Source organism: Cebus imitator, unplaced genomic scaffold (genome assembly GCF_001604975.1).
Source record: "Cebus imitator isolate Cc_AM_T3 unplaced genomic scaffold, Cebus_imitator-1.0 Scaffold240, whole genome shotgun sequence".
Classification (NCBI taxonomy): domain Eukaryota; kingdom Metazoa; phylum Chordata; class Mammalia; order Primates; family Cebidae; genus Cebus; species Cebus imitator.
In genome coordinates, this window is record NW_016107555.1 from 2,170,212 (window position 1) to 2,182,347 (window position 12,136).

Below are 12,136 nucleotides of genomic sequence, written 5' to 3' on the forward strand. Positions count from 1 at the left end.
CTCCCGCGCCCCTCACACCTCACGACCCCGGACTTACGGCCGCCCGCTCCCGCGCCCCTCACACCTCACGACCCCGGACTTACGGCCGCCCGCTCGGCCTCCCGCTCCCGCTCCCGCTCCCGCTCTCGCTCCTTCTCCTTTTCTTTCTCCCGCTCTCGCTCCTCTCGGGCTTTCTGCTCAGCCTCACGCTTGGCCTTCTCGATGGCCTCCTCCCTCTTCTTGGCCAGCTTGGACCCAGCCAGAGGCATGAAGTACAGATCTGTCCGTGCACACGAGTTGTAGCCCCGGTCCAGGTGTTTGTAGAACCTGAGAAAAGCCAGAGATCTTGCCGGGAGCTCCTGCCAAGACCGACCGCGGGCCCTGCCTCCCACCAGCCCACCTCTGCCTGCCCTGCACCCAGAGCCCTAGGAAGTATACCTAGCAGACTGGCTGGCGTGGCTGGGGGTGTCCACCACAGTGGGCTCAGGAGATGGGCTCCTTGGAGGGGGAGGGGGGCTCTCGGGCTCCTCAGCATCGTCCAGGGCCTCCTCCTTGATCTGGACAGTGGGGAGTGGGCAGGATGACCCCCCCACTATGCTGCCTCCTGAAGTCACCGCAACAGAGCAGGGTGGCTGGGCCGAGGTGCCAGGTCCAGCCGGTGGCGTGGAGGTGGAAGGGCAGGTCGGAGGGGTGATAGGAGGAGGGCCCCCAGGGACAAAGGGGTGCTGAGCAAATGGGGGCTGGGAGGCCACCTGGTGGAGGCCTGTAGGGGGGTGGGAGGCAGGAGGTGGGGGCAGGCTCTGGCTCTGGGTCAGCCCAGGGGGCTGGGCGGGGGAGGAGGGCAATGGCTGGCTCTGAGGCATGAGCTGCAGGGGTGGGGGGTGGGCCGAGGGTGGGTGGTGTGTGGACAGGGAGCTCAGGGGCTTCAGGGCTGGAGGGGGTGGCAGGTTGGCATTCATGCAGAAGGGTGAAGGCCCCGAGAGGTGGGGAGGGTGCTTGTGGGCCTGTGGCGCCGGCAGCTGGGGGATGGGAGTTGTGGGTGGGGGCTTGATGTGGGGCATGGCCAAGGGTGCTGGTGGCAGGGGCTGCTCCCGTGGCGGCTGTTGGGACTGCATTGCAGACTGAGAGGCTGGCAGCTGCAGGGAGGTGTGAGGGTGCGCTGCTGCCGGGGAGGTCCCCAGAGGGGGCTGGGCTTGGGAAGCCTGGGGAGGGAGGCCAAACGGCTGCGGGGCGCCTGGGTGCTGTAGCAGGGGCCCAGCCTGCAGGCTGTGAGGGCCAGGTGGGCCCTGACCATGCAGAGGGGGCTGGGCGTGAGGGGGTGCGGAGGGCTGGCCCGTAGACCCAGTCAGAGGCTGCAGCGGGGTATGCGGCGAGGGCAGACGTTGGGGGTGCAGGGCGGGGGCCTGTTGGATGTGGGTGTGGGGGGCAGGTGCTGTGGGAGCCTGCGGCTGGTGAGTGGCCTGGGAGGCCGTGGGGGAACCCTGTGGGGGCACTGCAGTGGCAGAGGGCATGGGCCCTGGCGTGGGCAGCTGGGGTGTCCCTGGAGGAGCTGCAGAGGGAGCTGGGGCAACCCCGGTGGGAGCCTGCAAGGCTGGGGGCTGGGCCTGCAGCATCTGCTGCTGGGCTGATGAGTCCGAGTCACTCTCATTGTCCTGGGGGCTGGGGATGCTCGGGGACGTGCTGCGATTGTCCTGGTCGATGTCTTTGGGGTCACTGCTGCCCTCATCGTTGACGCTGCGACTGTCTGAACTCTCTCCCTCACCTTCAGATGGTGAGTTGGGTCGGCTGATCTCCTGGAGTCAGAGAAGGGAAGGATGGAAGTCTCAGGAGGGCAGAGCCCTCTTTGCTCAGCACTGCCAGTGTCTAACACAATAAGGGTTTGCGCAGATGAAGCACAGGCTTGGCTCCAGGACCATAGGTCCTGCCCCCACCCAGCCAGTGGCAAGGGCCACTCCAGCCCCGCCCTGGGAGATGGGGCACAGCTACCTGACTGGGAGAACCCAGGCTGGGGGCTTCTGAAGACTCATTAGCTTTAATCCGCAAGGCTCAGCGGCAAACCTCACCTGCGTTTTTGTCTTCTTGGAGCTGGTCCTGTCAGCCTCCTCCGTATCAGAGGCCACCTTCTCCCGCTGGCGTTTGGTGCTCTTAAGAGGGGAAGAAGCTTCCTCCTTCACCTTCTGCAGGGGGAAAGCCCACAAAGAGCAATCAAGCCAAGGGAGGCCATCCCATCAGCCTCAGCAGGGAAATGACGATGGTTTGTAGATATTTTGCTCCCTCATTCTGAGTTCCATCTCCAGGAGCAAAAAGCTCCAGAAGAATCAACTGGGGCCAGGGAGAACACACATCTGGGGGTAGGAGTGAGTCAGTCCTCCACATCTGTGGGCTTTACATCCTCAGATTCAAACAACCATGGATGAAAATGTAGTCAGGACCGTGACGGTTACGTCTGTACTGAATGTACCCACTGTTTTCTTGTCACTATCTCCCACACAAGACAGAGGAACCACTGTTTACTGCAGTTACATAGTATTGGGCAACAGAAGTCACCTAGGGATGATTCAGAATCTACAGAAGTATGTGACTGGTTATATGCAAACACTGTGTCAATGTATATAAGAGACCTGAGCACCCGTGGACTCTGGTATCCTGGGTGATGGGGGCTCTGGAACCAATCTCCAATGGATGCTGAGGGAGGGCTGCACCTGGCTCTGGAGGGAGCCCTTCCAACCACTCCCCACACTATCTACCTTTGAGAACTCGGGAATCTCGAGGCACAGGTGGCCCCCAGGATTGGTGCTGGATCCCCCTTCTCTAAGCCCCCGGTCCCCACTCTGCAGCCCCTAGGCCAGGACAATGCTGGTGCCCAGAGAAGCTCCGTGAATGAACTTCATATCCATGTCTGAGGGAGCTGAACACAAACACCAGCGACCCAGTTTTAATGGGAGGGAAGGACAGAGTAGCCCCTACCACTGCCCCAGCACCTGACCTTGGCCGACTTCTTCACTGTCTCTGCTTTACTGTCATTGCTGGAGGTGCTGGCAGCGCTGGGGGAGTTCCGGCCGCTGGAGCGGATGTCTTCATTGATGGGTGAGGTGCGACCATCAGGGCTGGCTGGCTGCTTCTTCCGACCACTTCGTAGTGTCGACATCTAACCACCCAAACCAAAGACTGGTGACACCGGATTCCCGGTCCCCACATGGGCCCACCTGAGCCCAACCCACAGGCAGGAGCCTGAAGAGCACACCCCAGCAGCCTCTTAGTAAATCCTAGGCCTTGGCAAACACAGGCACCCTGCCTGTCCCTGGCTGCATGAAGGTCAGTGTGGAGCTCAGGGAAGAGGTGGGGAAGTAGGTGGGCTCATGCCAGAGAACGGTTCTCAAACCTAAAGCACTCATCCTGAGGGACTGTCCTGAACAACGTGTGCTGGAATGAATGAACCATGCTTTCTGAGCAGCAGAAAGTCACCTGGGGCCATCTTTAAAGCACCCTGCCCTTTCTGTTTATTCCTCATAACTGTCCCCTCTCCCAAACAAACCAAATGAAATCAAACACTTGTGGATTTCATCTGACAGGATAGGAAGTGACCCAGAGATGAAGCTGTGAAATAAAGTAGCTCAGCTCTCCAAGCCGCCGAGTGCTTCGCTGTTTCTGCAAAGCCATGAGGGCTCAGAAGAGATCAGGAAATAACAGTTGTGGCTGGTTGACCTGTTCCCTTCTGAATGAGCAGTGGCGGGGCTGCCAGCAGCAGCAGCGACAGGACACAAGGAGCAGAGGAAGGTGGATGGTCCCACCCACCTGTCAGAAGGGGCTACAGGGGAGGCTCCTGGGAAAGACTGTCAGTACCCTTAACCCCAAACCTGGAAAAAGCCTCTCCCAAAGTCTCTGGCACATTTCCAACCTAGGAAACAAAGTCTCTTTATAAGAGGAGCTAGGCAGTGAGCAGAAAAATGTACCAGAAGTTTCCAAAACAAGATCAAACATTTAAAAAACAAAAAAACCCCACCAAACTCCAAAGAGCCTTCGAGTTTAAAATAGCAGAGATTTGCTACAATGGAGGTGACCCTGGGCCGCAAGAAGCTCCGAGGGCCTTGGAGAGGCTGCACTGAGCCAGAAGCTAAGAGCTCACTATAAAATCCAGGGCAGGACACCACCCTAAGAGCCCGCTCAGAGAAGAGAACAGAGGGTTCTTCCCAGCCCCACAGGCAAGCTACCGCCTTGGGCAAAGCAGTTCCCCTCCAGGGCTTTGTTTCTACCTAAAACAAGACTTTTGCTTTCTCCTCCTTATGGGCGCAAGCCCCCAAGCATCCCAGGAAAATGAAGAAGTTGCCAGGAGCCCCACGGACCCAGGGGACTCACCGAGCCCCGACTCCGCCGTGTCCTCATGCTATGCTTCCCACTGAGCCCATCATCTTCTTCCTTGACAGGTTTGAACATAAATGGTGGCGGGTCCACGGGCTTCTCGATGGGCGGGAGCTCACCGTATTTCTTGAAATGGATGCGACAGTCGGTGCAGAGCAGGATGTTCTCCCGGCCTCCGTGGTGCCAATCTTTGGAGGCTGTGTGACAGAAGTGGCAGGGGCCAACCTTGGAAACCATCCCTCTCCCTGGGGATGTCTGGGCAGAGGGCCCTTCTGTGGGCTCTACACAAACCTGATGCCACCAGCACCATGCAGGCCTGGGCCTCAATACCCCAGAGCTAGTGCTGCCCTGCTCCCCCAAGGCCAGGAGAGGATTTTGGAACATCTGCTGCCCACTCCATCTTGGGGTGCTCAGGAAAAGCTGGCAGCAAGCTTCTGGGAACCACAGCGTCAAACCCCGACCCCACTCAGTCTGTCCTGCCTATTAGTCAGAATTCCATACCAACTGCTAAGCAGGGGAAGGAAGTAAACTAAACATTTCTAATGTTCTCCAATCCTGAAGCACAATGCAAGTGTCAAATCAAGTACCGCCCCTGGCAGGTTTCTAGCTGGATACATGAAATGTTCAGAACATGAAAGTGCTTGTGCTCTGGGCCCCAAACCAGGGGTGTGACAGGTCACTTACTGGTGGTGAAGCAGTGGCGGCAGGCGTACCCCTTCAGCTCCTGCTCGCTGTCCTCACTGTCAAAGTCATCCTCACTGGCTGAACTCAGGTCCACTGGGTGTGGCAGGCACACAGGGCGGATGGGGAAGACACCATTATGCTCAGTCAAAGCAGGGCCCCTGTGACCTCTGGCCTGCTGCAGGTTCTGGCCACCAGTCAGAGCAACAGGCTGCACAGGCTGAGGTGGGACAGTGTCTGTAAAGGATCACTTCGAGACCCTCAGGGCCAGTCACCAGAACAGAGGGCCTGCATGTGAGGGGCTGTACTGAAGGGCCTGCCCTGCCACTGATGTCCATAATGGGTGCGTCTGAACTAGGACAAGTGCGTCCGTGCCACCCTCCCTAATAGGCCCAGGCAATCCTGAGAAAGTCCGTCTTCACTGAGCATCCCCCACCAGTCCTACTAGGTGATTTCTGGCTGCCTGCATGAACAACACAGGCACCCCTCAGGTCCAGCATCGTGGGCCGCAACAGAGCTATAATGTACTTTTGCTACACCCCAGCTTTTTAGGGGTGAGAAGGTGTGGGCTCCAGTATCATTAGATTATACATCATACTGGAACCAAAAAGAGGATCTTGGTACAACAAGTGGAAAAAAAAGAAAGTGTTAATCTGATCTTAATACAGCCAAAAGTACAATGAGAATTCAAACAGGAAATCAAGTACATCATCCATCAACTGGAAAACCTTCCCAGGCCAAGGCCCAAAAACATCCCAGGCCAAGACTTATATATTCTATAAAAACCTAAGATGATGTTGAGTTCATCAGAAATATTTAAATGTGCAAATAATTTTTAAACTCCCTTCTGAATCCGTGCTCTGCTCCAGCCGCCACCATTAGTCTGTATTAGGTCAAGCCTCACATGTGTACTGGAGCACAGGCGCACGCCCCCTCCGTGCTTCCCAAGGCCACCAGCTCCTACGGGCCCAGAGTGGGACAGGCTGCCTGTGAATAGTCTGTCCTCCACCCACGGTGGTGCCAAGACCCCTACTCACGGAATTCACTGGACGGGGGTCTGGAGGGTGTGTTGACAGGTGTGGACGCAGTGCGAGTCTTAATCCTCCTGAACACGGCCTGCCTGCGGTGCCTACGATGGGCCCGGGAACTGGCGGCTTCGGGGGTCTTCTTCCAATAGTAATAGAAGGTGATCAGCTCCCCCTGCAAAAGAGAAGGGCTGGTTGTGGGAGGGCCTGGGGCTTTTCCGTGCCACACTGCACCCTCTCTGCTGTAGTAGAAAGCTGGGTGTGCAGTAGTTGCACCAGAGATGAGAATAAAGACCAGTCGCTCCTGGAGTGGGGAGAGGAACTGGGCTCAAGAAACAAACAGCCACTGAGCTGCCTGTGGACTGCATGAATGGGGCCTGCCTCCTCAGCCCAGGAGAGCCTGACTTCCAGACACTTAGAACAAGCCTTTGTTGGGTGTCCACTATGTCAGACCCTACCACATTGTGCGTACGGAAGGTACACAACCCACAACAGACCAAAAGGAGAGAAGATTCCTGCCCACGGGGAGCTTCCATTCTAGCTGTATGTGTATACATGTGAGTCTGTGCATGTGTGTGTAAACGCAATGATGCTTTCTTCACAGTATGCCAGTGAAATCACACAGGTATGAGCAGGAAACGCCTGGCCAGTTAAACTCCCCCAGAAACAACCAACCGATGAAAGCAAACTGCCGAGGTGGTGAGGAGCCAGGGCCAAGCAGAAGGTCGAGAACTGAGACCGCACACTCAGGAAACTGCTACACAGCTTCCACCCGGCTCCATCTGAAGGCCCACATCTGACATGCCGACACAAAGTCCAGAAGCAAGGACTGGGCTTGACAAAGAAAGACTACAAGAGGACAGACACACAGCAGTGCTGATGTCAAGATGAAATGTCACACACCACAAGGTCAGGCTTTTTTTCATGGCCCAGCAGGAAGGGAAGCAAGGCATCTTTTTGGAAATACGGTAAATGTAAGCTTTTTAAAGAAAGGGCACTTTGGGCGCCCCTAGCCCTCAGGGCGCTGCAGGCTGCTGTCTCACCCCATACACAAAAGATGATTTTTTAAAAACAAACATCCCAAGATAAAGTCTCTTTACCTAGAATTAAAAAAAAAAAAATCACAGCAAATGAGCGAGCATAGATGACCCGGTTCCCCTCTAATTAAATCAACACTGTAGAAAGTCTATTAGCTTGGCGACTAGATGCTGGGAGCTGTCTTGGAGGTGCCTGCACCCCGACTCTGCCTCATCAAACACTGTCTTGTGAATGTGGGAGCCAAAAAGAGAGAGGGCAACGTACGGGATGGAAAGACTAGTGTTAGAAGGACTAAAATAGACAATCCAAACAAAGACACGTAGCTGCCACATGACAATTTCACCCAATCAGACCAGGTTTCATCCAAAACAACCCCAGAGGCAACGGCCTCAGAACAGTGACAAGAGAAGTGGGCAGATTTTAGGTGGGGGAATGGCTTCTGCAAAGCAGGGGATGCCTGTGCATTTGAGTACTTTACTGCCTACAAATGCATTTTCTGCCTGGGCATTTTTCTAAGAAGTGGGACCACAGCTGTGTCCCTAAAGGAGGGCTGGAATGCCTTGAAGGAGGGATGGCTGGCTGGCTTATAAAGCCTCTCACATGGATCTCCTGGAGCGCTGGATGTGTCTCAACCACCCTAGCACTTAATGCTTCACAAATGACTCCTAATTGCCAATACCTTAGCAGATGAAGCACAATCCCAAGCCAGCGGGGCCAGGGAGCCACCTCAGGACAAGCACATTCATGTCCCTATATGCATGTGCATGTGCCCACCCCTCAGTTCCATGAGATGGCAACTGAATGATAAGGGGAAATGCAGATATTGCCACTGGAATTTGGACTGGCTTATCTGTCCCACGCTGGTCTAGGAATGCTGGCTCCAACTGTCCCAGTGGGGATAGCATCCTGGGCCCTAAGGTCATGATCTGCGAACCTCCTAGCTCTTTTCACTTCAGCTTTCAGGACTTGGAAATGCATTTATCTATGCTGATCCTTGGGTGTTGGCTAGAGGGAACAGACTTGTAAATCCTGCTAGGGGATGACTAGATCACTGCTGACATAAATGCTGGCTTGTGTCTGGTTTTCCTCTGAGAAAATATGGAAGAGAAGTCAAGGCAGGGAGCAGTCACACTCCAAATACTCTGTCCAAGTGTCATGCTTCATGAGCTCAAAAGAGTAACTGGTGCTGTGATAAGTCACAGCCCAGTTCCAGAGCTTGAAAGAGTGAGAAAAAACTCATAGTGGTTCCCTCTACTTCCTCCTTCAGTCCAAGTCATTTTAGGGGCTACTGAATGATAAAAGCTTGGGATGTAAGAAGAAATGCAAAGCTATAGGAGACAAAAGGGAACAAAAATGAGAGCGCAAAATTGAGTGGGAAGGTGGTACCTGCGCCTCTGCCAGGCCTCCGCATCTTACTTGAAGGCTGTCAGAAAGCAGCAACCTGACATTTCTAAACGGCATCTGTCTATAATGCAATATTGCTATACACAGTTACAATCAATTATCTCTATTTCTCAAATACATATGTTTTGAAATGGCTTTAAAAGATAGTAACCTATAGACCTCAGGCTGAGGGAAGAAGCTAGGCAGGGTGCAGCAGCTTACACCTGTAATCCCAGTACTTAGGGAGGCTGAGGCAGGAGTATCCCTTGAGGCCAGGAGTTCAAGACCAGTCTGGGCAACATAGTGAGACTTAGTTCCCCCCACCTCAAAAAAAAAAAAAAAAAAAAATTAGCCAGGCATGGCTGGTGTGCACTGGCAGACTCAGCTACCTGGAAGGCCAAGGCGGGAGGACTGCTTGAGGCCAGGAGCTCAAGACAAGCCTGAGCAACAATCTCTACAAAAAAGTTTTTAAAAAAATTAGACCAGCGTGGTGGTGCCTGTAATACCAGCCTCTCAGGAAGCTGAGGCAGGAGGATCACTTGAGCCCAGGAGGCTGAGGCTGCAATGAGCTACAACTGTGCCACTGCACTCCAGCCTGGGCAACAGAGCAAGACACCACCTCTTTAAAAAATAAAATAAAACTTAAAAAGGAGAAGCCAGGGTTTAGAGAGGTAAGAAAGTGCTCCATGTCAGACAGAACAAAGGCTTAACTTTCATACCTTTGCTCCTGGCACCACTGTTCTCTGCTAACAAGTGAGAAAATCAAGACCCAAAAGAAAAAAAATCTAACATTGAAATCAATATAAACTTTTTTTTGACACTTAGGTAACACCCTTGAAAGAAGTAGTCCAGACCAGATTTCCTCATCTGAGTGCCAAAGATGAAAATGACCAGGCAAGGACTGTCCTCCATAGCAGTGAAGTCACAGGTGGTCAGAATGGTAAACTTACAATTCAGGAAGGTGACAGAGTGACTAGAACCATCATACACTGCTGGTGGAAATATGGAATACTCAAACTATGATATCTACCAAACAACCCAGCAATACTTCTCCTATTTACCCAAAAAAAAAAAAAAAAAAAAAAAAAAAACCTCACACAAAGACTTTCACAGATACATCATAGAAACTTTATTCTTAATAGTCCAAACTGGACACAACCTACATGCCCACGAGCAGGAGAATGGATAAACAAATAATGGTAACCCCATGCACCGGACTACGACTTGGCAATGAAAAGGCACAGACCACTGACACAGGCAATGCCATGGGTAACTGTCAAAAACACCAAGCTGCATGAAAGCAGGCAGACAGGGGCATGCCGCATGACTCCTTTCCAGAAATCACAAAAAAACAAATGAGTGGTTGCCCAGAGCCTGGAGGTGGGGGACGAGAAACAAAAAAAACTCAGGCAAACATTCTGGGGTGATGAAAATGCTCTGTAAGTTGAAATGTGGTATCATTCACACAAATGTATATGGTGGTCAAAAGTCACGAAAACTGTGTACTTAAAGTGGGTGCATTTTTGTGGTATTCATACCACAGATGGCAGGTATACCAATTTTACGTCAACAAAGTTGATTAAACAACAACAACAAATCCAGGCCAGGTTTTATTAGCTGCCTCTCAACCACTGTAATGTCTACCAAGGGATTAAACGCTGGAATGGAGCGAGTCTAGGAGGATTGGAAACAGCATACCGGTGACTGCATGGGTGGCAAGGTCTTGAGCACAAACAAAAGAACAAACATGTCGGGGAAAGCTTTGGTTCTACAAATAGGGAGTGAAGCAGCTAGAGGCCCCACCAGGAATGAAGTCAATTGAACTTTAATCAAACATGCATAGTGTGTGCTGCAGAGACCCGCGGCACATACATTCAGGGAACAAAAGCGGTTGCAGAAATCAATAGCTTACTGAAACATTAACACAGGCAATCATTAATCAAAAGGCAGCTCCACAAAGGCAGCCTTGCAAATTAGCTCCTGCTTTTGCTTGCAAGCAAACACAGAGGTGTAAATGTTGTCGACATGAATGGCCTATAATGATCATTTTGTTCCCGATGCTCTCACCCCATCTCACAACAAGGTCTCACAGTCAGCATATCTTACATCTTGGTGCTATAATTGCACACAGCATGAGGAACTCAACTGGTTTAGTGCCTGGGCAGAAATGGGAAAGGAAGGGGGCGAAGTCATCTCCAACTGACAGCGTTACCGGCTGCAGCTCTTGTCAAGAGAAGTGCTCAAATCCATTGGGCTATATTTAGTAGATTCTCTCTCCTTTCCTTTTTCTTTTGGTGGTGGGGGGCTGAATTTTTCCCATAGGTCATATGCAAAAAGCCATTGGCAATGATAGGAGCTTGGCTCCTGGACTTAAGAGTCTGTTCCCAGCAGAGGTGTCTTTCCAGGTTATACACTAAGATGGACTTAGGAAAATAGCACCATTAGGTTCCTTTAACTTCCCATAAAAAGAAAAACCAGGGGAAGAAAAAAGAAAAACACACAAAGATCAGAGAGGGAAGAAGAAATAAGCTGCTTGGCACCAGCAGTCTGGGTGAGGGGGCTGCTGAGCTCAGGCCACTTTCTCCTCCTCAGCCACCACTTTACTTCTGTCCTGTCCAGGAATAGGCTGCAAGTCTATCAAGTTCACACACATACAACATAAGACATGGCGCAGCTCTTGAAGAGCTCCCTCTGCTGCCTGGGCAATATGGGTTGGAGCAACAGGGGCCGGAGCTGCCCACCTCCTAGAGGCAGCCTGTACCCATTTCTATTAATACAAGTTCTGCTGTTATGGCAACCCAATCCAGGGACAAAGTGGATGCCCCTTTGTACATGCGTGTGTGTACATAGACATGAGTGGGGTCTCCTTCTAGGCTTTCACACAGGTCAATTTACCTGCATGCATTTGGTAAACTAAAACCCTGCCCACCAATACAACTGCTATTTAATTTCCTGCAGGCACTGGAATGCTAAGGGAAGAGACCCTGTAACCTGTCCTGCCCAATTAAAAAAAATAATTTTCTTTAAAGTAAGATAAGCTGTATGTCTTCTCTCTCTCTCTCGAGGGGCCATGGGGAAGTGAAAGAGTAGAACAGATTGTTGAAGAGGAAGGCACTGGAAGCATTTTGGGTATAAAAGGCTCACTTGTAGCAGGCATGCCCGTCTCCAGTATGGGACTCAGCTTCTCTTACGTCTGAGCCCAGCACAAATTCCTTAGACAGGACCCTCTGAGAGGCTGACGTAGAGGCAGAAGGTGAAATCAATGGTTTCTGTTGTCCCATATTAGAAGCCTAGGGTACACCCAAGATGCAGTCTCACTTTTTTTGGGTAAATATATCATTATTACCACATCACCCAAGAAGTCTGGACACCCCCTGAGGAAGAGTGGGGAGTGCAACAGAAGATGAGGTCTGGGGATCCCCACACATGGCATCCAGGGTGTCTGCAACCTGCCACCTACCATCAGGTCGTGTGTGTGTGTGTGTGTGTGTGTGTGTGTGTGTGTGTGTGTGTGTTTAAATTAAGTGTGTGTGTGTGTGTGTGTGTGTGTTTAAATTAAGTGTGTGTGTGTGTGTGTGTGTGTGTTTAAATTAAGCCAAAGAAGGATTCGGTCCTTTGTAAATAACCATATACACACCCCCTTTCAATTCAGTGCACAGTGAGCAGTGAAA

General features: G+C 52.1%; 1 protein-coding gene across 9 annotated transcripts in view; it reads right to left on the reverse strand.

Annotated features, from left to right (window-relative positions):
- RERE (arginine-glutamic acid dipeptide repeats) overlaps positions 1-12,136 on the reverse strand; it is a 468,771-nt gene that overhangs the window by 7,517 nt on the left and 449,118 nt on the right. For all 9 annotated transcript variants that reach the window (XM_017498335.2, XM_037727827.1, XM_017498331.2 and 6 more), the window contains 7 exons: positions 6,057-6,219; positions 5,023-5,115; positions 4,336-4,535; positions 2,966-3,127; positions 2,043-2,156; positions 418-1,772; positions 84-306 (listed from right to left, as the gene is read on the reverse strand). In XM_017498335.2, the coding sequence (XP_017353824.1) occupies positions 84-306; positions 418-1,772; positions 2,043-2,156; positions 2,966-3,127; positions 4,336-4,535; positions 5,023-5,115; positions 6,057-6,219 (2,310 nt within the window). The remainder of the gene's footprint in view (positions 1-83; positions 307-417; positions 1,773-2,042; positions 2,157-2,965; positions 3,128-4,335; positions 4,536-5,022; positions 5,116-6,056; positions 6,220-12,136) is intronic.